General features: G+C 48.9%; 2 protein-coding genes across 3 annotated transcripts; one reads left to right on the plus strand and one right to left on the minus strand.

Moving 5' to 3' along the window:
* Positions 1–1,388: 1,388 nt before the first annotated feature.
* LOC118222557 (kelch-like protein 9) lies at positions 1,389–9,547 on the minus strand. Of its 2 annotated transcripts, none has more exons than XM_035408234.1 (8): positions 9,340–9,547; positions 7,815–7,864; positions 6,879–7,254; positions 6,557–6,689; positions 5,947–6,137; positions 4,402–5,200; positions 3,799–3,912; positions 1,389–2,131 (listed from the first exon to the last, which is right to left on the minus strand). In XM_035408234.1, the coding sequence occupies exons 2-8, from the start codon at positions 7,817–7,819 to the stop codon at positions 1,638–1,640; spliced, it is 2,112 nt and encodes a 703-aa protein (XP_035264125.1). In that variant the 5' UTR covers positions 7,820–7,864; positions 9,340–9,547; the 3' UTR covers positions 1,389–1,637. The 2 variants fall into 2 exon arrangements, with proteins under 2 accessions (XP_035264125.1, XP_035264126.1); XM_035408235.1 differs by lacking the exon at positions 9,340–9,547 and adding an exon at positions 8,454–8,997.
* A 5,634-nt stretch (positions 9,548–15,181) lies between these two features.
* wars2 (tryptophanyl tRNA synthetase 2, mitochondrial) lies at positions 15,182–23,103 on the plus strand. Its single transcript, XM_035408178.1, has 6 exons — positions 15,182–15,310; positions 19,924–20,181; positions 20,758–20,838; positions 21,265–21,347; positions 21,538–21,656; positions 22,056–23,103. The coding sequence occupies exons 1-6, from the start codon at positions 15,206–15,208 to the stop codon at positions 22,502–22,504; spliced, it is 1,095 nt and encodes a 364-aa protein (XP_035264069.1). The 5' UTR covers positions 15,182–15,205; the 3' UTR covers positions 22,505–23,103.
* Positions 23,104–25,383: the final 2,280 nt, after the last annotated feature.

Here is a 25,383-nt window from a genome sequence, read left to right on the forward strand (position 1 = left end):
GGGGAGTGCACCACTGACGGGCAGTACCTGAAGTAGTGGATAGTAGGTAAGAGGACCTGAATTTTGACGTTAGCTTGGCGTGCTGGAAAAACAGTGGCGCTGAAAGTGGTTAGAACAACTTCAAAAGGGAGAACAGTATCGAGCGATTTGAGTCACACCACATTTAGTCAGCTTATTGAATGACATGAGCGTGAGGACAGTTGAATTTTGAATGCAGCCAAAGCAGCCGAAGCAGCCGAAGCAGCCGAAGCAGCAGGGTGTATTCTGCGTAAAATGCAGCTGTTTGCATTCATTTGGGTTTCGCATTGGAAGCCTCGCTCTCTGCCTCCTCTCTTTATAGCTCAGAGGTCCATCCCAGCACAGAGCGATGACATCATGTTTTCATCCATTCCACAGGCCACACCTCCTCCTGGATCCTCCCCCCCCCCACTCCCCCCACTCAGAGAGAGGCGGGGCACTTCTCGCCCCCATGGACACACCCACACTGTGGCGCAGCAGAGAGAGAGACAGAGAGAGAGAGAGAGAGAGAGAGAGACAGAGAGAACGGGACAATTGGACCGTACTCCTGGAGGGGTGGAGCCTCCACCTGTCAATCAGCACAGCTGTTTAAAGGCTGCCGAAAATGTACCGTTACAATAAACACAGAATGTTTCTCTATGAAGCTCCAAAAATATTCACTCCATCTCTACAGCATGAATAATTTGCAAACAATACAAGAAAAGTACACTGTATTTATTCATGATATTTGAGCTAATCGGTGTGTATGTTTGTGTGTGTCCTTATGTGTGTGTGTTTGTGTACATGTGTGCGTGTGTTTGTGTACGTGTGTGTGCGTTAGTTTGTGTTTGACCTGGCTGAGTGACTGTGTGTGTTTGTGTACGTGTGTGTGTGTGTGTGTGCGTGTGCGTGTGCGTGTGTGTGTACGTGTGTGTGAGTGTGTGTGTGTGTGTGTTTGTGTGTGTGTACGTGTGTGTGTGTGTGCGCATCAGTTTGTGTTTTACCTGGTTGAGTGGCTCTGTATGCGTGTGGTGTGTGAAATGCACTCTGCTTTCTGTAGGTCACATGACCAGGAAGCATGACTCAGACCTTCCTCTGTCTCTGTATGTGGGCAGCTTTACACTGAGGGGGAGGAGCCTGTGGATCTGGATTGTGAGGAGGAGTTAGGGGCTCTGGAATAAGGGGAGGAGTTTAGAGCTTTGGTGTGAGGAGGAGGGGTTTTAGAGCTATGGAGAAGGGGGAGGAGTTTAGAACTTCAGTATGAGGCAGAGAAGTTTAAGATGAAAGGTAAGGAGAAAGTGGCTTAGAGGAAAAAATGAAAAATACCTCAATTTATTTTTAAATAGTCAATTTCTTTAAGCAGGACCAAACAAATCCAAACTATGATATAATGATATTTTGGCATAGTTTTGTTTATTAATTATTTATAAAAATGTTTTTAAAAAACAAGGGGAAAATAACACTGAAGCACAACCAGCAGTGGGTCCCATATGAAGAGGAATGTAACTCATAAAGCGTGTGGTCACTGATGCTTTACTGGCCAGTCTGCTCCTCTCCTGTTCTTAGGGATTTCATTTCTCTCCAAACCAGCCTGGGTCCAGCCGAACCCCCCCGGCCGCCCCCCTGACCCGCGCCGCCCCTCAGCCGGAGGGCATGTCCAGGGGGTAGTGGTGGGCGTGGCTCTGCAGGGGGCTGTGGGTCGGGGGGAGGGGCATGGCGCAGATGCGGGCTCCGCCCACGGGCTCGGGCACGCCGAAGGCCTCGTCCCAGGCGTCGCGCTCGGGGTCGTAGCGCTGCACCGCGTCCACCATGCAGCGCCCGCGCCACTGGTACCCGCCCGCCACATACAGGAGCCCCCCGAACCAGGCCACGCCCGCGTCGCTCTGGCCCAGCGCCATCGGGGCGGCGGCCGTCCACTGGTCCGCCGCGGGGCTGTAGGCCTCCACGCTCAGCACGTCGGCGTAGTCGCCCTCCCCCACCGGGGCGTTCCCGCCCAGCGCGTACAGCCGCCCCCCCGCCGCGCTCATGCAGTGCAGCCCCCGCGCGGCCGCCATGTCCGCGCACCGCCGCCACTCGTCCCGCGCCGCGTCGTAGCGCCACAGATCCTTCCGGAAGGTGTCCTGCGTGATCCCCCCTGCAAGCGAAACCACACGGGGGGGAGGCGTCAGTACCACAGATACTCCAAACACACCAGATACCCAGCGCCTGGGCTCTCTCAGGCCTCCTGTACCCACGGGGGGAGGCGTCAGTACCACAGATACTCCAAACACACCAGATACCCAGCGCCTGGGCTCTCTCAGGCCTCCTGTACCCACGGGGGGAGGCGTCAGTACCACAGATACTCCAAACACACCAGATACCCAGCGCCTGGGCTCTCTCAGGCCTCCTGTACCCACGGGGGGAGGCGTCAGTACCACAGATACTCCAAACACACCAGATACCCAGCGCCTGGGCTCTCTCAGGCCTCCTGTACCCACGGGGGGTTGCCGTCGGTAACGGGAGTTTCTGGGTTCCAGTGCAGTGCAGTACCGGCTAATAACTGCCACAGTAAAGCCCTCCATTAAAGCCCATCAGTAATATTCATAAGAGGGGGACTGATGGACATGATACAGCTTCATTGGTAGGGAGTATGTATAAAGTGTATTTATCCCCTAATTTGAGTTGGCCTGTTGTGAATATCTGCTCCACAGGAGACCAAGCACTCCCAAACACTCTCCAGAGCTGGACCTGTGATTGGTTCCCCTGGGCGGGGACCTTGATATTTAACTCTAAGTGCAGTCTCTTGGATGGTGTGGACTGAAATGTTTGAGATGCATAGCAAACCGGAGATGCTGTATTTTACTGTACGGATCACCGTTTACTGCTTTACTCAAGGGAGCCCCAGCTATGTCCCGCCAGGAGGTCAAACCTCCGTTGCCTCTGTCCGTGCTACACTGCTTTTTACCCTGCTGCTTTCACAGATTCTGGTGGTTATTTTGACTTGTTTCTACTCTCTGTGTGCTAATGATGTGGACGCATGGTACAGCTCTTGGTCTGGGAAGTGTTCCTACCGCAGGTCCACAGTAGGCACACACAACCTGAGAGCGTAACCCTGATGACCACAGCCACCCCACAGCCACGTCCAGAAGGGCCGTGCCATTCATCAGCAGCGTGAGTTGTTGTGAGTTTTTGCCCACTTCATTATTACGTATTTAACAGTCTGTGAGAGAAAGGACTGTTACCCTCCGTGTTCTCCCCAAACGTTCTCACAGAGGTTAGCGTGTCCAGAGCAAACAGGAAGTGGTGAGAAGTCTGTGAATCTCCTCTATGAGTACACGGTTATCAGCAGCCCCGCCCCCCTGCTGACCTGCCCGCTCACACAAAGCACCGGTGTGACAGCGCTGACCGCATCTGCAAAGAGAGGCGGCTTCGCGCCTTCACCACATTACACCACGCACCCCCCCCCCGCCCCGCCACCCCCTACCCCCCCACCGACCCCGCGCTGCTACCTGCAGCCTAACCCAGCAGCCCTGAGGGGAAGTGTAGGCTCTTCCTGGCAGAAATGGTCAATTTTATAAACTGCGTATTAAAGAGAAACACTTGCACCTGCTTTGTGGCCACATGGAGACTTTGGATAATCTCCTTGAGGACTCTCACTGAAGCGGTGTTTTGGGGTTTTAAATGAACCTCCCCCTACATTTACATGCAGAATTTCCACAATTTTTCAGCTATTGCTACATTTATTGGCAGCTTTTACAGATTTTGGGACACAGTGTGAAGAAAAGCTTCTGTCTCTCAGACATGGGGTGGGGGGGGGCTCACCAGAGATGTACATCAGCTGCTCGTGAACGGCCCCCGCGTGTCCGTAGACTGGCTCGGCCATCGGGGACACGAACGTCCACTCGTTCCTGCTGAAGTCATATCGCTCCACAGAGTCTGTGTGAACAAACAGCGCACTGCACTGAGCAGGAAGCACAAGCTCCACAGTGTCTGTGTGAACAAACAGCGCACTGCACTGAGCTGCACAGTGTCTGTGTGAACAAACAGCGCACTGCACTGAGCTGCACAGTGTCTGTGTGAACAAACAGCGCACTGCACTGAGCTGCACAGTGTCTGTGTGAACAAGCAGCGCACTGCACTGAGCTGCACAGTGTCTGTGTGAACAAGCAGCGCACTGCACTGAGCTGCACAGTGTCTGTGTGAACAAACAGCGCACTGCACTGAGCTGCACAGTGTCTGTGTGAACAAACAGTGCACTGCACTGAGCTGGAAGCACAAGCAACTGCTCCTTTCCATAAATGTATTATTATTATTATTATTATTATTATTATAAACACAGCTGTAATTAACCCCAGAGCCAGAGCCCCGCCCACAGGTCAGTGTGAGGACGGCGTGTTGCCGTGGCGACGGCGTGCGGCCTCTCACCGAGCTCGCCGCTGGCGTTCCTGCCCCCCGCGGCGTAGAGCCGCCCCCCCAGCACGCTGAGGTGGAAGAAGGTGCGCTTCTCGCCGAGCGGCGCCAGCTGCAGCCAGCGGTCTCCGCGCGGGTCGTAGCGGTACGCGCTGTCCGTCGCCGTGGCGCCCTTGCTGTCGTACTGCCCCTGCCCCCCCACCACGAACAGGAAGCCCCCCAGGACCGCCACGCCGTGCTGGTACCGCGGTTCGTCCAGCGGCCGCAGGGCCCGCCACACCTCCGCCCCGTCGTCGTAGTAACAGAGCTGGCGGGACACGGCCAGGTGGCGGTGCGTGACCCCGCCCAGCAGCAGCAGGTGGGCGGAGTCCGAGCGCAGGCGCGTGCGCTCACTCTGCAGCGCCGGCTGCAGGAACGGCAGCGTCTGATAGGAGGAGGCCTCCAGCAGCAGCTGCGCGCAGGCGGGGTCGCCGCGCAGACCGGCGTCCTCCTGCGAGATGCGCAGCAGGTCCGCGGGCGCCATGAGCGGGAAGCGCACGCGGCTCATCAGGGCGTGCGTGTGCGCCCCCCGCCCCGCGGGGTCCCGGTCCAGCCAATCACGCGCCACGCGGTACAGCTCCACCTCCGTGAAGCCCCGGAGGGAGTCGCTGGAGAGGGCGTGGCTCAGGCAGGCCGCAGACAGCTGCAGGTGCCGCCCACTCTGCACCAGCGCAGAGAAGTTTGCGCAGACGAACTCCTGCACCCGCCCCAGCACCTCCTCCAGCTGCAGCTCCACAGCGACGGACCCCACCTCCACACAGTTATCTACAGTGAGCTGCACACACACACCCACGCACGCACGCACACACGCACGCACGCACACACGCACACGCACACAGGCACGCACGCACACACGCACACACACACACAGGCACGCACACGCGCACACACACACGCACACACACACGCACGCACACACGCACACGCACGCACGCACACACACACACAGGCACACACACACACGCACGCATGCACACAGGCACACACACACACACACACACACAGGCACACACACACACGCACGCATGCACACAGGTACACACACGCACGCACACACGCACACACACGCACGCACACACGCACACACACAGGCACACACACACACGCACGCACACACACACGCAAGTAAGTTTGCATAAAGAAGAAACTCACGTGCGCTGACCTTCCTCCACCCCTCCCTGGCTTCGACCCCAGTCCCACCCCTCCCCGGCTCCACCCCCAGTCCCACCCCTCCCCAGATCCACCCCTCTGCCCCAGGCCCTGCCCCTCCCTAGCTCCGCCACTAGGCTCACCCCTCTCCGCCCCTCCCATGCTCTGCCCCAGGCTCCGCCCCTCTCCGCCCCTCCCATGCTCTGCCCCAGGCTCCGCCCCTCCCCAGCTCTGCCCCAGGCTCTGCCCCTCTCAGCCCCTCCCATGCTCTGCCCCAGGCTTCGCCCCTGGTTCCGCCCTTCTATGACTCCGCCCCCAGGCCCCGCCCCTCCCCAGCACCGCCCCTGGTTCCTCCCCAGGCCCCGCCCTCACCTCGCTGCTGAGCAGCTGGTTGCAGAGCTGCAGTACAGGCTGCACCTGCAGGTATCGGGCAGCCTCCAGCGTGTCCTGCAGCGAGTCCATGTCCAGCCTGAGCCCGCCCGTGTACACAAAGTCAACCATGGTCCTCAGGCCCCGCCCACTCACCCCCTGCAGCTTCACCACACTCTCCCCTTTCATCTCACCTGTCAATCAGAAAGAGAGAGAGAGGGGTCAGGGCCTTTTCTGACTGATTACATTCAACAAAAACATTTATAGGTGTATGTGTATGTGTATGTGTGTGTGTCTGTGCGTGTGTGTGTGCGTGTGTGTCTGTGTGTGGTCATGTGTGTGTGCGTGTGTGTCTGTGTGTGGTCATGTGTGTGTGCGTGTGTGTGTACGTGTGTGTGCACGTCTGTGTCTGTGCGTGTGTGTGTGTGGGTATGTGCGTGTGTGTGTGTACGTGTGTGTACGTGTGTGTGTGTGTGTGTACATGTGCGTGGGCATGTATGTATGTTCTACACCTTGACTGTACCTGTGATACAGGACGCTGAGGAAGACGTACCTGCGATACAGGACGCTGAGGAAGACGTACCTGCGATACAGGACGCTGAGGAAGACTTACCTGTGAACGCTGCTTTGAAGTATCCGCTGGCTGAGGCCATGATGACGCGATGCACAGGGAGCGTCTCGCTGCCGTCCCCCGACTCCAGCGTGACATCACACAGCGTCTCATCAGAGCGGAAGTGCTCACACCCCTGACACAGAGCAGGAGAAATACAACTCCCATCAGCCCCTGGGGCACAATACACCACTGAAATAGGACAGCTAGAATGGCTTCATCCAAAAGCGATGGCAGGTTGTGGCGGACTGAACGGACGTTTCTGATCAGCAGTAGCCCTCAGGTCGCCAGTGTTCCCACTCAGGTGAGCAGAGCCGGTCCTTACCTGCAAGATGGCGGTGGCGTGCCCTTTGCTGAGCAGCATTCTGGTGCTGGGTTCAGGGGTGAGTTCTGGTGGATTGGAAGTGAGCTCCAAAGGTTCGAGGGTGTGATCAGAGGGTTTGGGGTTGAGTGGGGAAGGTTTGGGGATGAGTTTGGGAGGTTCTGCAGTGAGTTCTGGGGGGTTGGGGTGCAGTGGGGAGGGTTTGGGGAGAAGGACAGGGGGTTTGGGGGGCAATGCAGGGGGTTTTCCGCGAAGTTCTGGGGGATCGGGTGCTGGTGCCCTTGGGGTTGCGTTTGTTGGTTTTGGGGACTTCCTCAGTGACCCAAAACGGGCCGGGAGGGACATCTTCCGGTACAGCCTGCCTCCCTCACTATTGCTCCTGCAACACAAGGGGCAGGGTTCAGAGGTCAAAGGTCACCACACCGGAGCTAAGGAACAGAGAGAGACAGAGACAGAAAGAGAGAGAGACAGACAAAGACGAAGAGAGAGAGAAACCGAGACAGACAGAGGCAGAGAAAGGGAGACAGACAGAGGGAGACAGAGAGAGAGAAACCCAGACAGACAGAGGGAGACAGAGAGAGAGAAACCGAGACAGACAGAGAGAGAGAAACCCAGACAGACAGAGGGAGAGAAAGAGAAACAGACAGAGCGAGACCTGCATATTTGCTTTTGGGCTGAGTTAGGGTTGTTAGGCATGGTGTAAAAGTGACCTGCGTGCCCGTGAGTAGTGAGGAGTGAGTGTACCGCACATTACCTTCGTATTCTGAGTTCTGTGCATTACTGCTCCTTCACAGTGAGGGTGTGGTCCGAGGGTTTGGGGTTGAGAGGGGAACGGGCTTTTATGTTTACGTGGTGGTTACTGGAGGTTGTCTGTAGTGAGCTAGAATTTTGTAAAAACTGCACATGACAAAAAATGTATAAAACCAAGAAAGAACTCACCCCATTTTTGCTGTTGCTTCAAACTATTCACTGAAGGTTCAAAATGTTTTCTATGAGAAAGACATCTTAGATTAGATTTAGGTTTTTTTTAAAAATACATTAAAAAAAAAAAAAAAAAAAAAAACAGAATATAGCCTAATACCCAAATACAAACCTAATGATGTGTATGGCTCTGCTAGTAATGTGGAAAATAACATTTGAACGAGTCAGTGCACATCTTTAGACCCGCAACAGGTAAGTGAAGCAGGAAGTGGGATAACTAAGATATCTACGTAACTCCAAAATGGCCGACACAGGGTAATTATACACACGGATTGGCAGGAACACGCGAGGCCACTGTTAACCTGTGGTGACACTGGGAATTAAATGTCATTTTCAGTACGTTCACAACATTTAAAAACAAAAAATTTCAGCCAATGGGTTTTCAGAAGAAAATGTAATCAGCTTAGACAACAAAGTTATAGAATATAAGATGATGGCAAACCCTTGTCTTGAGATTGATCATAATCATAACTGATTTATATCCGTTCTACCATTTCACAATTCATTGCTATGGAAGCACATTCAATGAATTTGTTAATTAGTAATTAACTGGTAGTAATTTGATTTGAATTGTGTGGTCCTTACACAGTACCATACCTAACGATAAAGCGAAGACTTTTTGCGAGAAGGGTTCCAGCTGCTCTTCTCTGGTCTCTGCGTTTTGATCTCAACAGTAGACAGTAGAATTTAATAAAAATGTTTATTTTATTCAGCTCCTTTTACAGATAGGTTGTCACACAAATAGCTTTCACACCCCTCTGCTCTCTGCTTGCTCTGTTGCTGACTGTAATAGATGTCCACTTTCTGTGCTTACTGCCATTCTCATTTATCTAAGAAGTGCACTCATGTACTTTGTTTTGTAAGACGCTAAAACGGTAACGTGCCAGACCGTGACAGACCGCGTCAGGCTTTAATGTGAGATAGCATCTTCTGCCTCCAGTCCGCCTCCAGCGCCGGTGCGTGGGTCTGCTTGCGCCCGAGGTGGAAGTTTCCATGTCCACAGCGCGAGTTTAGCGTAGCAGAAAGGCAACCGCATCACACGCAGCCACAGCAGTTACTGCTGCTTTGAAGCTACTCCGGCTACTGCAGCTACTGCCGCTAGCGCAGTTCTGCGACAGCCAGTCTCTTTGCTGCTGTTAATCTCCATTACATTACATTATAGGCATTTAGCAGACGCTCTTATCCAGAGCGACGTACAACAAGTGCATAGGTTTCATGATGTAGAGGCGCAAAAGAAACACTAGAGTGAAGTAAGTTGAACCGAAGCCCCGGTGGTGATTTGGGTCTTTTTTTTTTTTTTTTTTTTCGCGTGATGTTTGTTCTTTCAAAGCCACCCAGATCCGCTAACTGCATCGTTAACTCTCGCGGCGTTTCTAAAGCGCGGAGTCGCGTCCTTCCGCGCACCTGCCAGCCAGTCCGGTCCCATCGCGGGGGGGAGGGGCGGGGTGGTTGGGGGAGCCGTGTTTCAGAGGAGGAAACTCACCTTCCGTGCGCTCCGTCTCAGCAGGGCCTCTCTCCTGGTGTTCCCGGCACCTCCTTCACCTCCTTCACCTCCTTCACCTCCCGCCGTTGGAATGAAGTCTCACCCAACTGCGACCGGTGACAAACATACAACATCAAAACCAACCACAGCATGACATGCTGACTTCCTGTTTCAACTCCTGTGGCCACAGAAACAATAACGTCCACAGAGATGGGAGTGAGAGAGAGAGAGAGAGAGAGAGATAGAGAGAGAGAGAGTGTGTCATACCTAGAGCAATTCTGTCAGACCTGGGCACTGACAGTAAGTTACGCTCTTTGTAAGCCATATTTCAGGGAAACAGGTGCCAGCTACACTTACCTGGGTCTGGTGATTAGTGCTTCGGGGAGTTTCAACAAGGCAATAAATGCACTAAGGCCCTGTTTCACCCACAGTGAGGTGCTTCTGCTCTGTTCCTGTGCTGGCCTCCAGGGCTCCCAGAGGGCCACAGAGAAAGCGAAAGATTTGTCAGTCCTCTCGGACGAGGGCCTTCGGGGGCCGAAGTTCCTGAGCGGTCAGAAGCACGGCTTCACTTAGAGCTGCACGGGCAGGTCTGTGAGCTTCAGTGTGGAGAGACTTTAAATGTGTATGACCATGACTTCAGCTCTCCCCCGCCGCCCCCCACTCCCCCTCCATCTCTCTAACCAGTAAATGTCTTCAAGGTTCAGTGTGGTGTGACAATGACCTCAATTCTCCCTCGCTGAACAGAGAGGTCTGGTTGGAGGGTGTGATGTAATCACTGTCTGAAGACAAACAGACACACACAAACACACACACGCATATGCACACACACACACAAACATGCACAGGCACATGCACACACAAACACACACACGCATATGCACACACACACAAACACGCACAGGCACATGCACACACAAACGCATATGCACACACACACAAACACGCACAGGCACATGCACACACAAACACACACACAGGCACATGCACACATACACGAACACACACGCAGGCACACACGCGTACATGAACACACGCACAGCCTACAGCAGAGGCCTGGTTTCAATAGAAAATGAAGAGACTTAAAATGCCTCGTAAAACCATTACTGTTACCATTACTGAACTCAACCTTTAAAAGTATTGTTTGTTTAGAATAAGCTCTCAATCCTGCATAATCCTACTCATGGACCAAGTCTTAGGTAAACGAATAGGCCTACACACAGAAACCGACCCTCTAAAATACGAATACAAAAACATAAAACAGAACCAAAGTCACCCGGAGAATTTTTTCCAGATGGCACGAGCAGATTTACGCACACTGTCTGTTTCCCGTGGCAACCCAGCACGGTTTTCAACAGCTCCAGCCTCGAATCATTTTTGAGGTTCATTAGTCTATTCTAAAAACTGAAGAACGCTTTCATGAAGATGTGCTGATCTGTCATAAAAAGAAAGGGACCATCAAAAAACCTCACGTGCTTATTTTGATATCTAATACCGTCGTTCGGCGCACATTGTACAAAAATATAATGCATGTAATTTCCTTAAGTGCTGCGTATTATTTATTCACCCGTGAAGTGTGGTCGACTTTCACGTATTCGTCCCCTCGCTCGCTTTCTCTCATGTCAGGGCTAGTTTGCTTTGTTCATTCAACTAAATTGTTTCTGTCCTAAACAATTTATCATTAACTCGCCTTCTTGTAATTCCTATGTCTTTTCACTAGAGGGAGACCTATACAAAGGATCCCCCTATCTGTATTTGCGACCATTAAAATCAAAACGATGAACTCAGGGTGTGTCTTTCAATCGTCTCGCAATCACACGTTTGCTGTCACAGCTGAAAGTGTGTGACCAGACCGTCTCCTTAACAGAGTGAACTGGTCTGAACCGGGCCTGTTCTGGTTTATATTCTGAATTCTGGTTGTGGCTTAACCAGTCCAACGTTGACATATGCTGCTCCACTCTCCACAGAACTATCTGAATATTTTGGCTCCCCTTCAAACTGCTTGATTGCTCATACAGGGGCATATACTGATGTAAAGTGAGCAGCAACTAGAGCATATGATTAGATATTAATAAGCTGGTGTTTTTTTCCCCCAGGAGTGGAGTAATTCAAACCTCTTGTTGCTTATGGACCATGAAACAGAATCCCACAACAGGAAAAGACTGGAATGTGATACCTAGTGCAACAGAATACATACAGCTTACAGCATGCCTACATTTTCCCTGATATTGCTATTCTTTGCTTTTGTATATTTCACTGTCTATATCAACACACAGTGAACATACAGTATCACTAAGAGGGCACTGGCAGTCAGCACTAAAGAGCTCATTTGACTCAAACTGCCTATAGATTAAATGGCCAGTGAAAAGCAACAATATGTTTTGGGTTTGTTACAATGATGTAATGAGATACTAATCTCCTGTAAAGTACTGAGAGAGACAGAGAGAGAGAAAGAAAGAGGAGCAGGAGAGGGGGATGGGGGCGAGGGCGGAGAGAGGGGGAGTGAGAGATTGGAAATTCTGCCACAGCAACAGCAAAATAATCTCCTAATCAAAACGCTGAATTTTGTCTTGCCCAGACTGGCTCCGCCCAAGAGAACTCCAACAAACAGAGCCCCTCCCAGGATGGCCCCGCCCACCTGCCCACCTGTGTGGAGGTGACCCATGACACAGGGCTCCTCCGACAGCTCAGACATGGGAGAGAAACGGATGCCACTAATCTTCCGGATTTTCAGATAGGTACTGAGGTTAATCATGCATGCAGTCTTATAAATATGATTTCAGAGCTCGTCATTACTAATAAATGGCTAGATGCATTTGCTGAGCATCTTCAATCAGCTCCTGGCCTATTCAGGGTTTGAACTCCTCTACCCCTTGGACCCAAACGCGCAAATCCAGACTCTCTGGAAAGCATTAGAAGCCGGGACATTGGAGTGTTAATTGGAACATGGTGTCATGCAGACATGGATACTCACTGTCCCTCCAGCTATGGAGAAACTTCACTGCCAGCGCACAGGCATGGACATGTGAGATACAGCAGGGCCTCTGCTGGACTGGATATAGAGAAGGTAACATCTCAAATAACCCGGTTTTAAAAGGACCAACACACATTTGGCTAACGCTCAGTACAGGTGCTATTTATTATGACAATGACTTTTTCATTTGTGTGGTGTTTGGTCCTCCCAGAGTTCTCTCTGTTACATGAACTCATCCGTCTCCAGAACCAGGGAAGAGTTCTGCTGTGTGGAGGTTCTAATGGCAGAACTGGTGCTGACCTGGAGTGTATCGAGACAACCACATATTCCAGAATCGCTCTCTGTATCTCATCCCCATCATCACAGAGAGAAACAAACCTGAGAGTGTTTTAAACAGGACTGGGAGTGTGTTGGAGTGTGCCTGTTGAGCCCTAGGCCTGTACCTGCTTAATGGCAGCATCCCAGCTGAGTCTTAAGGATGGTTCAGTCACTGCTCAGCTATCAGGCCTAGTATTAGACTATGACATCACTGACACAGACCCCTCCTTTATTAGTGTGTTCACTATCAGACCACAGACCATGCAAAAAAGAACTGGACATTCACACAACACACTGGCAGAGCCCAGAAAGTTATTCAAACTGAACCAGTCCTACAGACTCCTAATAGCAAATCTGAATTTAACTAAACAATCAGCTCTATAGGAATGAGCACAGGCCTTCCTTACCACATACAATATCTTGAGTAAGAGTGAAATTGGCTTTAGGGTAAATCAACAAGGCCACCAATCACACTTATGTACAATACACATTAATAAATCTGCATGTTCAACAAAGCAAAAACTTTTTTTTGCATGATTCTGAGAAAGCATTTGATCCTGTTTGCCATCAAGGTCTGTGTGTAGTGAGGCAGTTTCAGTTTGGGAGGTTTCATTGTTCAGTATTTATTCTCATGAATTAGAAAAGTTGCTATAACTATCTGTAGCCCCTGGCTTCACCCTCAACAACACAGCAGTTAAATTTCTGCTCTGGAGATGAGCTGGTGTTGCTGTCACCCGCGGTACAAGGGCTGAGGCCGTATCTGGATCTGCTAGAACAATACTGTCAGAGCCTGGCACTGGCAGTTCATTTTAAAAAGACAAAAATTATGTTCTTTCAAAAAAAAAAACAACGATCTCAGGAAAGCGGACTTCTCTATACTGTGTGTTCTTAAAGCTACTCCACCATTGAAAACACATTACATTATGATTACCTTGGACCAAAAATCAGTGCCGCTGGGAACTTTGGTCTGGCAAGGAAAGCATTAACAGCAGAGATTTCTATGCAATCAAAAGAAAATGATATAAAATAGATGTTCCCATTAAAATCAGGTCCAAAATGTTTTATGACGTCATATTGTCTGCTGCACTCTTTGAAAGTGAATTATGGGCCCCTCTTAGCCAGCAATACTACATTATATGGCACAAGCATCCTACAGAAATCCTCCATGCAGAATTCTGTTGAAATATATAAAAATGCAAAAAAGACAAGTGCATGCAGAATTAGGCTGATTTCTGGTAATAAATGCAGGGATGCGCACGGAATTGAAGGCATGTCTGTGATGGCTGTGACCACCTGGTCGGTTGCTATGAGACTCGAAACACCACCGTTTTACCTGCAGAGGTGCTGAGGGGAGGGACGGGGAATAGAAAGAGTGAGCTCACGGTGAGCCTGGGGGAATGAAGAGGACAGTACCGAGTGGTGCTGCTGTGGGGGGGCAGGAGACCACAGCCAGAACACACCGGTTAGAGCAGCGTAGCGAACGGCCATCGCTGATCAGGGACGCGCTGCATACTGCTGCCAGTCCTGAGAGGGCCGGGGAGGTTCCCATGCTACAGGAGCTCGCTGCCCCGGGAAATTATAATGAATATGGAATGATATCTGCCCAAATACTACCAGATGGAGGGGGATTATGAGCAGATGTGGATTGATATGGACTGTCAATGGGAAAAGAAAGGAAAAAGAGCGAGAGTTGTGAAATTATTTGTTGTCTGTTATTGCTATTTGTCGCCTTTATTATGACTTTATAATCCCATTCCAATACAGTACCCAAAAAACATAAAAATAAATGTGAGGTGTAGAGAGAGAGACAGAGCTTGTGTGTGTGCGTGTGTGTGAGCATGCACGTTCAATTCATGTACGACACAATAATAAAGAATACAATTTAATTATTTACTTGACACTACACACTGTGCATGCATGCACTCTCTCTTTCTCTCTCTCATCAGTTCATACAGAAACATACACAAACCACACACACGCATGTGCATACAACTACCCAACTATACTGTTCTCTCTCCATAACAACTACATTGGAACATAATACTATACAGATACAGTGACATACTCGACAATCACTGAAACGGACTCCTCCTGGAATCATATCTGATTGAACCCTTTGATTAGTGAATGCCGGACGTGCGTTCAAGACGGCGACCGTTACCTAAACAGACTGAAAAGGTAGTTCGCCACTAACAAAAAATGACTCACTGTTTAAGTCGTATCCATTTTTATTAAAACTGCTTGGTTGGCGAACTAAATAGAATGTTCATTAAAAATTTTATTTTTTCCAGTTAAATTTATTGCTTCAACCAGATGTCCAACATTCAGAGGTTCTACTCCTCTGAGCTGCAATCACCAATAACTGAGCGTTCCGCTATCTATTATGGTGATCGTAAAGTTCACCCCACTTCTACAAATCAGAACAAGTTTGATAATTAAAAAGCGCTAAGAAGACCACATGGCCCTGCTGTTTTTCCGTAGCTGCGTGTGGTGCACTTTTGCGTAAACCATAGACATTCATATGTATGTACCAGAGACTGTAAAAAATACGCTCTATGGTGTAAACTGTAAACTAAGATGGCGCTGCCCGTGAGGACAAGCATGAAACGGCTTTTAGGCTCCATTCAAAGATGTACAGCGACTAAAAGTTTATGTACCGAAGGGAAAGACACAGAAAATAAAGTGAGTAAATATGCGTGCACGATGTTTACTGTTGCAGGATAGTAATAGCCGCAACACTGGTTGAAATGAGAAACAATGTTAGCTTCGAGTCGGAGCAGGCTACCAAACAATTCTGGCAAATGTTAGGCAAATTGTGCTGACTGTTTATTTTCCGTTTTAATTAAAATAAGGCTTCCTGCGTATGATTTTACTGTTTGTGTTGGTTTCAAGTAGCCTACCTTACGAATGGTAAGGTATGTTAAAGCGAAAAAATCGTTGCTTTTTTAGCGTCGCATGCAGTTGTCCTTGGCTTGATTTTTGAGCCAGGTTCGCTAGTTAATGTTAGCTACCTGTGTAGCATCGCATCGAATGAAAATTTAACTGCGTTAGCTTGCTAGCTAAGAGAAGATAGATCGATACGGTTGCCGCATTAGTTATGTCTGACTTACTAGTTATACCTGACTACAATCACTATCAATTACCGGGTTGCTCTAGGAATCATGTAGTATTACTATCTGTCCCCCTCAAGAAACTAACTGAATGCAGCTCGTTTGCTGCTCCAGCTGTGGTGAGTTTTCAGCGTACAAAAATGCCAAAGTATGCTCTTTGTTAGGTCCCGTGCATATGGCATTATTTGACGTTTTACTGAGACGCACTTTTCCGGAGAGACTTACAGCTTAGCTAGCATTTCCTGTATTATATCACTGACAGTATACTACAGCGTGTATTATGTACAGTGTTACTAACCGTGTGGACTAACCGGGCGAGTAAATTCCAAGTAGAACAGTTCTGCCTGTTTCTAACCTGTATTGTGCATTCTGAAGACGGACGTTTTAGTTGTGATCAAATCAGCAGCTCAGCCAGAAATTGAGTGTTCTGTTGCAGAATGCTCTCTCATTTTGGATTAAAAATTACCAGGTGCTCAGAATTTAGTACGTGTTTTTCATGTTGTGGTCGTTATTATTATTGTTATTATTATAATAATGGATGGATTTGGTTCTGAGAAAGGACACGTGCTCATACAAAATAGGAACATGTTTATGAATTAGGGGGTGGCATACTGCTATAATTTTAACTGGGGTGAGTATCTGCTGCATGTGGACTCAGTCTCCCAGCATGCCATGGGAGAGAACCAGCGGGTGGTCACTGAAAGGTAGACTATCTCTGTGCCCTTAACAGTAAATTAGTGTAGGCTGGCTTATGTAGGCTGGCTTTGCACCCCTTATGCTGTGGCAGCTGTGCTCAGCTTGGTTAAAAGCTGCCGGGGGGGGGGGGGGGGTCTCAGGGAATATTCTCTCACCTGTGGGCCCACCTGTGCTCTGTTAAGGTTAATGTCTGTGGAGGCGGTGGGATGGAGTTTGAGGAGGTGACACTTGAAGGAACAATGTCAGAACTGAAGTACATTGGGTTCCATTTATTTTAATTTGGCAAAGATGTGTGCATTGCACAGACAAGGTCCACAGCAGTGAAGTGAGAGAGAGAGAGAGAGAGAAGGCGAGAAGGTTAGAGGGAGAGACTACACCATGGCCTCATCCAATAAGCTACAAACAGCCTGGCCTTCTGCCAATCATCTCGAGCCTTCATGACAGGCTTGGGCAGCCAGTCATTTCCAGAATAAACAATCAGGCATGTGACGCCATGGCTCAGGAGCTGGACCATTGGCCAGAGTCATCTGTTTGATTCCCAGGTAGGGAGCACTTAGCCTGAACTTCCACCATAAACTGGATGTGCAAATGGAGAAAGTGTGCTGTGTAAGCCATGTTTAAGTCACTCTGGGCCGGCACATTTACTATGAAAATATTAATGTGGAGCCACTAAAATGATTTATGGACAGCAAATAATTTACATTCTAAAGGCTTGTGATTGTTGTTATGCATTCCGGATCTGTCAGTATAAACTTGTCAATCAAAACGCTGATAAGTGTCTGCAGGTTCTTTAGCATAAATGTGCTGTACAATGATTTTTTCATTTTCTCAATCCCCTTAAGAATAATCTGAAGACATTATTGGTGATGTCCGTCGTCTTGTGTTGGGGGTTGTTGACTTTATTGGCCACTGGCCAGTCATATTCTCTCGGGTCAGCTTAAACCACCAGGAACCTGATGCCTTGTGGGAGAGGAAACGATCAAACCTGTACTCTGGTTTTATTTAATCAGTTAATGGCTGGAAGCAGTTCATAATTTTCCTCTTACTTTAAACAGTTCTCTTGGTCTGAATGTGAAACGAGACATTAAATCATGTATGCTCACACATGCGCGCACGCACACACACAAACACACATCTTTTAAAGTATTTCTATAAGAGCACTGCTTTTGTACCAAGTCCGGTCCGTTATAATGGTGCAGTCTAAACGCTACGCGTGATCATTTAATGTCGACTGGAGTCGGGACAAAAAGCCTTATGTCTTTTAATGAGCATGTTCCACATAATCCGGTACCGCGTCTTGATCTGTGTTAACCCGAATATCCAAACTCGGAGCCAGGAGGAAATAGCGGGACTGTTCAGGGTGAGTGTTTTTTTGGAAAGGGTTATTATATATTATTATTATAATATTATTATTATATATAAGGGTTAGTCTGAGTATCGCAGCTGTAATTATGTACAGACAAATTTATGAAGTGTGCTTTTTATTTCAGCTCGTGCTCAATTTAAATTTTGCCTCTATTACTGCCCTCCTCTTAAACCACCGTGTTTGGAACACAAACGGCTCTTAATTTATTGACCCAGCGAAGAGTGCAGTGCAAACCCCCTGAACACGGAAAAGTTTGCCTGTTTGCACTGGAGATCAATGCATCTTTAATTTGTGTCCTATGGGCTAGCTTTTTGTAATTTTGTATTTTAAGACAAATAAATATTGCGTATGGAATTGTTGGGGAAGAGCGAAGTCTGTCCCTTTTATGCTATGGAAAGGTACTGAGTAACCATGGAAATGGAAATCAAGTGTATTTGACTGCAATGTACGGTGCATTTCAGAAATAAACTTTAATATCCTGTGGCTGTGTGTGTGTGTACGTATGTATGTGAGTGAGTGAGTGAGTGAGTGAGTGAGTGAGTGAGTGAGTGAGTGAGTGAGTGAGTGAGTGAGTGAGTGAGTGAGTGAGTGAGTGAGTGAGTGAGTGAGTGAGTGAGTGAGTGAGTGAGTGAGTGAGTGAGTGAGTGAGTGAGTGAGTGAGTGAGTGAGTGAGTGAGTGAGCGAGCGAGCGAGCGAGCGAGCAGTTTTAGGGCTGTTATTTTTGGAAGGGAGTTTTTGGCGGTTGTGCTGTTACTCTGGGGTTGTTAACCAGTCAGACGGGGGGGGAGACCCCACTGTGCGTTGTGGGGGGGGACCCCGCTGTGCATTGGGGTTCCAGCTCGTACGGCTTTCTGCACTGTGTGACGCCGACAGGAACCCCATAAATCTCACCTGTCAGAGCTGTCGACTGGGGCTTTAATCACGCACTCCCAACACACACACATATACACACACACTGCACACACATACACACATACACACACACTCCCAACACACACATATACATACACACCCCCTCTGCACACACCCACAACACACACACACATACTCCCAACACACAGACATACACACACACACACTCCCAGCACACCCACAACACACACTCATACATACACACACGCACACATGCTCACACACTTTCCCTCTCTGTCTCTCTGTATCTCTCTCTCTCCCTCTCCCCCTCTCTGTATGTGGAAAATACACAAGGAGAGTAGTCTATCCTGTTTAAGAAAAGAGTAGCAGATGTGCGATTCTTCAGCCTGATCCCTGCTTTAATAGGGTAAGCATGGCTAGCCCAACAGAATATTATGCTCATATTAATACACATAAACATACACATACACATGCAGGTCAATTTTCTCCTCAGAGGGAGGTGGGTGGTGTGGGTCTCTGATGGTACTGTGTGCGTTTCTGCAGTTTCTTTATGGTCTTTTGGACTTAAAATGCCTGTAAATATGAATGTAATATTTGGTGAGGAAATCATGGCAGATGTAATGGGCCTATAGCTTCGGAGTCGGGCATTTTTTCCCCAGTTTAAATTTTTTGGGGTTTGTTCTGAAAAAAAGACGGAAAGAGATGCTCACGCTTTCCTCCAGTGGTTATGTTGAGGGCGGATCCAGACTCATGCACTGGACAGGTGGAGTGGAGGTGGAGTGCATGTGCATGTGAGAGTGCAGGTGCGGGCTGTGTGCCACACACTTTGATTAGCATCCTTACTGGTCCCCGTTTCAGCCGCTGCGTTCTGAACGATGAAGCTGACGGTCGGAACCTTTCAGCCGCTGCGTTCTGAACGATGAAGCTGACGGTCCGAACCCTTCGGCGCGTTGCCTTTCTCAGTTAGGCAGTCGTAGGCCGAGAGAGTTTTTCGTTTTTAACGGGCTGTCGTGGTGAGTCGGAGCGCCTGGTCACTGCGGGAGAGAACAGATGCATTCTGGGAGTCGCGCACATGGCAGACGTGTGGTAATGGGAATGTGGAGAGAAAAGGGTTTATGGCTGTGGTGGAAAGCAGTTTTTTGCAGTTCGTGCAGTGGGGCGCTGGTCTTATTGTGCCGGCAGAGTGATGTGTGTTTCTCATTGGTCAGAAGCCTGTCAGTCTAATGCCCCTCCCACTGTATTGTGCACAGGTGAGTTGTGGGGGGCGGGTCTTCTCTGGGATACAGCCCACTGGTGTGCCTCACCTGGGGAATTACCTGGGCGCTCTGGAGAGCTGGGTGGGGCTGCAGGGCAGCTTCAGCTCGGTGCTGTACAGCATCGTGGATCTGCACGCCATCACCGTCCCTCAGGACCCCGCCCTGCTCAGAGAGAACATCCTGGACATGGCTGCCAGTCTGCTGGCCTGCGGCATTAGCCCCGCCCACTCCATCATCTTCCAGCAGTCACAGGCCAGTGAACGCAGAGCGCGCACTCACTCACTCACTCATACACACACATACACAAACACACACACACTCACTCATACACGCTTATACACACACATACACAAACACACACACACTCACTCACTCACTCATACACACACACTCACTCATACACACTTATACACACACACACTCGCGTCTAAACACACTTATACATACACGCTTATACACAAACACACACACACTCACTCACACTTACACACACACACACTCGTGTCTAAACACACTTATACACATGCACATACACACACACTTATATATACACACACACACTTATACACACACATACACTCACTCATACACACTTATACACACACACACACACACACTTACACATACACACACACACACACACACACACACACTTATACACACACACACACACACACTTACACACACTCATACACACACACACACACACACACTTACACACACTCATACACACACACACACTTACACACACTCATACACACACACACACACACACACACTCACACACACACACACACACGGCGGTTACCTGGACGTTTCTCTCCGCAGGTATCGGAACACGCCGAGCTCTCCTGGATCCTGGGCTGTTTGACCAGCATGCCCCGCCTCCGGCACTTGCCGCAGTGGAAGGTGAGCGTTTGGGGTTCCGGTCATCTTACCTTAACCCTAACCCTCAGCCCTGTGACGGGACACTGCCTAAATCTCAGCCCTGTGACGGGGCACTGCCTAAATCTCAGCCCTGTGACGGGGCACTGCCTAAATCTCAGCCCTGTGACGGGGCACTGCCTAAATCTCAGCCCTGTGACGGGGCACTGCCTAAATCTCAGCTGTGTGATGGGGGGGGCGGTAGTGGCTAAATAACACATAATGAGTTATCATTAGAGCATTTTGTTTTTGATCATTCATATCAATGTTGATTTTTGACAATAATTTACTCATGACAATTGTCTAGCGATGACTACTTGATAGAGGTCTGCAATTTTTACATAGATACAGTAAGTGTAATGACAAATCCTGTGAAAAGATTAATTTATTGTGCTAATTATCATTAATTAGATGAAAAGTAAAGACAAGAAAGAGGGCAGCGTGGGATTGTTCACATACCCAGTCCTCCAGGCGGCTGATATCCTCCTGTACAGGTGAGATCACTCAGTACACCTGTATTTTACTGTAAAATCCCTGCACCAGTATTTTACTGTAAAATCACTGCACCTGTACAGCTGAGATCACTCAATGCTCCGGTATCATACAGGGGTTCTGTCATGGTTCTGGTTCTAGTGGTCAGTCTTGCGCAGGTTTTGATCTGGTTCTGGTTCTAATGGTCTACAGGTCCACTCATGTCCCTGTGGGGGAGGACCAGGTGCAGCACCTGGAGCTGGCCCAAGACGTGGCCCGAATCTTCAACAACCAGTATGGAGAGCTGTTCCCCATCCCCCAGGCCCTGCTCAGTGAGTCAGAACCACGCCCTTCGCTGTCCGTCATTATCCCCATGGTGATAAACCACGCCCTTCCCTGTCCGTCGTTATCCCCATGGTGATAAACCACGCCCTTCCCTGCCCGTCAGTGTCACTATGGTGATAAACCACGCCCATCGCTGTCTGTCATCGTCACCATGGCGATAAACCTCTCTCTCTCTCTCTCTCTCCCGCTCTCTCTCTCTCTCTCTGTCTCTCTCTCTCTCTCTCTCTCTCTCTCTCTCTCTGTCCCTCTCTCTCTCTCTGTCTCTCTCTCTCCCTCCCTCTCTCTCCCTCTCTCTCTCTCTCTCTCTCTCTCTCTCTCTCTCTCTCTCTCTGTCTCTCTCTCTCTCTCCCTCTCTCTCTCTCTCTCTCTCTCTCTCCCTCTCTCAGGTGCCTCTCGCAGGGTTAAATCTCTCCGGGACCCCGCCTCCAAAATGTCCAAGTCTGACCCCCAGCGGCTGGCCACGGTGCGCCTGACGGACTCGCCGGACGACATCGTGCTGAAGTTCCGCAAGGCGGTCACGGACTTCACCTCCGAGGTGACCTTTGACCCCGAGCGGCGGCCGGGCGTGTCCAACCTGGTGGCGATCCACGCGGCGGTGTCGGGGCTGACGGCGGAGGAGGCCGTGCGTTCCGCGCGCGGGATGGACACCGCGCAGTACAAGCTGCTCGTCGCCGACGCGGTCGTCCACAAGGTGGCGCCGATCCGGGCGGAGATCGCGCGGCTGCGTGCGGACAGGGGTCATCTGGAGGGCGTTCTGACCCGCGGCGCCCAGCAGGCCCGAGATCTGGCCGCTCCGCTGCTGGCCGAGGTCCGGAGGCGGCTCGGGTTCTGCTGAGCTCGCAGAACCCCGGCTCGGGTTCTACTGAGCCCACAGAACCCTGGCTCGGGTTCTACTGAGCCCGCAGAACCCTGGCTCGGGTCACGAAGGAGAGTGAACGAGAGGAAGAGGGAGGTGGTGTAAAAAGTGTGTGAATGAAAGACAGAGTGAGCAAGAGCAGGTAAAGACAGGAGACAGAACACCTGAAGTGCAGGTGAGTATGTGTGGATCGGAACAGCTGTGAGGTCTGACCCTCTCTTAGTTTTACACTCTGTCCAGTTACACAGCTGCCAAGCCACTGGTGAATCCCGTTTGAACATCTGCATGGGTTCACAGGCACAGCATTGCATCTGAGACTCAAACCTGCAACCTCCTGATTACCTGTCTGGTTCTGTACTGTACCTGTCATGCACTGCAGCAGCATACACGCACTTTTTACGCACATGGGTGTGTGCTGCTTCTCTGTGGAAAAGTGAAATCACACCCTGCTGCTGTAGCACTTGCAGAGTGTTTATATTTTTTGGGCTCACAGAAGTGCTGTCTGTGTGTTTCAGTTTGACTGTACTGTGGACATTTTTATGTCTGTCTCATTTATGGACAAAAAAATTTACACTGCACATGGGTCTTGCAGAGAGTCTATTTGTGTGTTTGTGTGTGGGTGTATGAGTGTGTGTGTGTGTGCTTGTGGGGGTGTGTGGGTGTGTGAGTGTGAGTGGGGGTGTGTGGGTGTGTGTGTGGGTGTGCTTGCTTGTGAGTGTGTGTGTGTGGGTTTGTGGGTGTGCTTGTGTGTGTGTGTGTGGGTTTGTGGGTGTGCTTGTGTGTGAGTGTGGGGGTGTATGAGTGTGAGTGTGGGGGTGTGTGAGTGTGAGTGTGTGTGTGTGTGAGTGTGGGGGTGTGGGTTTGTGGGTGTCTTTTTAAAGATGTGAGTCTAGACATGCTGGTGACCGGGAGCAGGTCAGGGCTTAATAAATTCTGGGTCCATATTTCTCTGCATGGAGAGCACAGGATCTCTACAGAAACAGGCATATTACTGTGCCTACTTCATTCGGTACGTATTTATGTTTTATATGTACATGTTTTTTTTATTTATTTGTTTTACTGGAAGAAATAATAAATAGCATATTCTGTATAAAAATATACCTGAGATTCTTGACACATTGACCCAAAGTAAAAAGCAGAAAATGCAAATTGCACTTATATAAGAAAAGTCTTTTAATTAATTTCTAATTTACTCACGTCCTTCTGTATTTCGGGAAGATCGATTTGTATCTGCCGTATATTTATATATTGCCAAAGTAAAAGATTTTTTAACTTATTACACTAAGTAAAATAATTACAGTTCATGTGCTGGGAAGCTCTTATTTATAAAATAGTTTTTTTCCCCTAAGTTGTGGGACATTTCATTTTATTATTTTAAGATAACCGGAAGTGTGTCTGTAACTTCTGTCTCATCAGACAGTAATAATAATAATAGTAATACCTCAGATTTTTATAGCGCCTTTCTGAGTACTATTTTACTACAGTGTTTTTTTGTCTTTTTCAGCATTACAGTCACTGCGTCTGCGCATTATTATGGTCTGTTGAACATGAACAGTTTTGTTATTGTTTTTTTAGTTCTGTATGGGAACTTATTTAAACTAAGGTGAAAATTGTTGGTTTTAGACTTAAGCGATTTTGTGTTGATTTTTGCGTAAATTTCTCCGGGACCCGCGTCCCTGAATAGAGACCGTTAGCTCGGAACTTTCCGTGAATTCGGCGGGCACGCGGCCGAGGCGCGAGGTGTGGAGTCGGGGAGCGGAATTTCTCCTTTAGCGGCTGCGCGCTGCCACGTGTAAGATATTTACTGAACAACTCACAGGAAAGCAAAAACAACCGGCGGCGTAGTTCATTATTTTCTGAATTTGCTTGTGTTGGTGTTACCCACCAAAAACAGGCCAGACATGACGGGTGCTCAGACTCGATATCCCCAAGGAAGAATTCCTCCCATAAATTACAGACGATGTGTTACTTCCATGTAGATAAAAAATTCTGAACAGCACTGAAACGTACCAGACAATAAAAAAAAATTAAAAAAAAATGGTGTATAATATGGGAAATTGAAATTAAGTAAAATCAGAGTCTTGATCAAAAGCCAGTAAATGCAGCAATGAAATCAGCATCTGGAACCCCTGAGCTGATATGTCAGGAATCTCATTTATCTGTAGCTAATGAAGCTGTTCAGGTTCAGGAGAGAAATGATGTAGGACACGTCAGTCAGCTCAAGTTACACCTTCCTGATAAAATTTGCATGCAGTTGAGTGAACAGAATGAAATTATTTTTCACTGCCTGGTCTCATGTTCATATTTTTCTGATTTGGTTATTGATCACAGTTATGTTTTAAAGTTGTTGGTTTTTTTTTTTTTACTTCATTTTTTAATAAAATGAAAAACTTGGTCCCCAATAGTTTTTGAGTGTATAGTAAGCCTACGTATGAAACTGAAGTTTCCTAAAATAGCTTGACCCTGCCATTGCATTCTTAAAGACAGAGTTAGGTTCAGGCACACAGAATAGATTTTACAAATATTTTGATTGAACTTCGCCCTATGGTTCGATTAGTTGTAGGCTATTTTGCGAGGAAATGGTAGACTCCTGATTTTGGAGGTTACTCTACTGCTCAGGCCTATCCTATGAATGCAGTGCACAATACCATTCATCCCTGAAGGGATTTAAGAGAAAACTGAACTCGGTGGATGTTCACTCACTGAAAGCCGTGATGTTGCTGCATCATTGTAAATTATTATGGTTTTTTTTTAAACTGCTTCCAACCGGGCTCAGCGTCTGCTTAAGTGATACAGAGAGGTCTGTAAAGGAAACTCTGACAGAGATTCTGCAAGCACAGAGCAGATGCTTTATCACC

This window comes from Anguilla anguilla, chromosome 3, assembly GCF_013347855.1.
Source record: "Anguilla anguilla isolate fAngAng1 chromosome 3, fAngAng1.pri, whole genome shotgun sequence".
Classification (NCBI taxonomy): Eukaryota; Metazoa; Chordata; class Actinopteri; order Anguilliformes; family Anguillidae; genus Anguilla; species Anguilla anguilla.

Coding starts and splice junctions, on each gene's coding strand:
- wars2 (XM_035408178.1), top strand. CDS start 15,206: ATGGCGCTGCCCGTGAGGACAAGCATGAAACGGCTTTTAGGCTCCATT. Junction 15,311..19,923: donor GGAAAGACACAGAAAATAAA/GTGAGTAAATAT, acceptor TATTGTGCACAG/GTGAGTTGTGGGGGGCGGGT. Junction 21,657..22,055: donor CATCCCCCAGGCCCTGCTCA/GTGAGTCAGAAC, acceptor TCCCTCTCTCAG/GTGCCTCTCGCAGGGTTAAA.
- LOC118222557 (XM_035408234.1), bottom strand. Junction 6,690..6,878: donor ACGCCACCGCCATCTTGCAG/GTAAGGACCGGC, acceptor GCTCTGTGTCAG/GGGTGTGAGCACTTCCGCTC. Junction 6,138..6,556: donor CTTCAAAGCAGCGTTCACAG/GTAAGTCTTCCT, acceptor TCTGATTGACAG/GTGAGATGAAAGGGGAGAGT.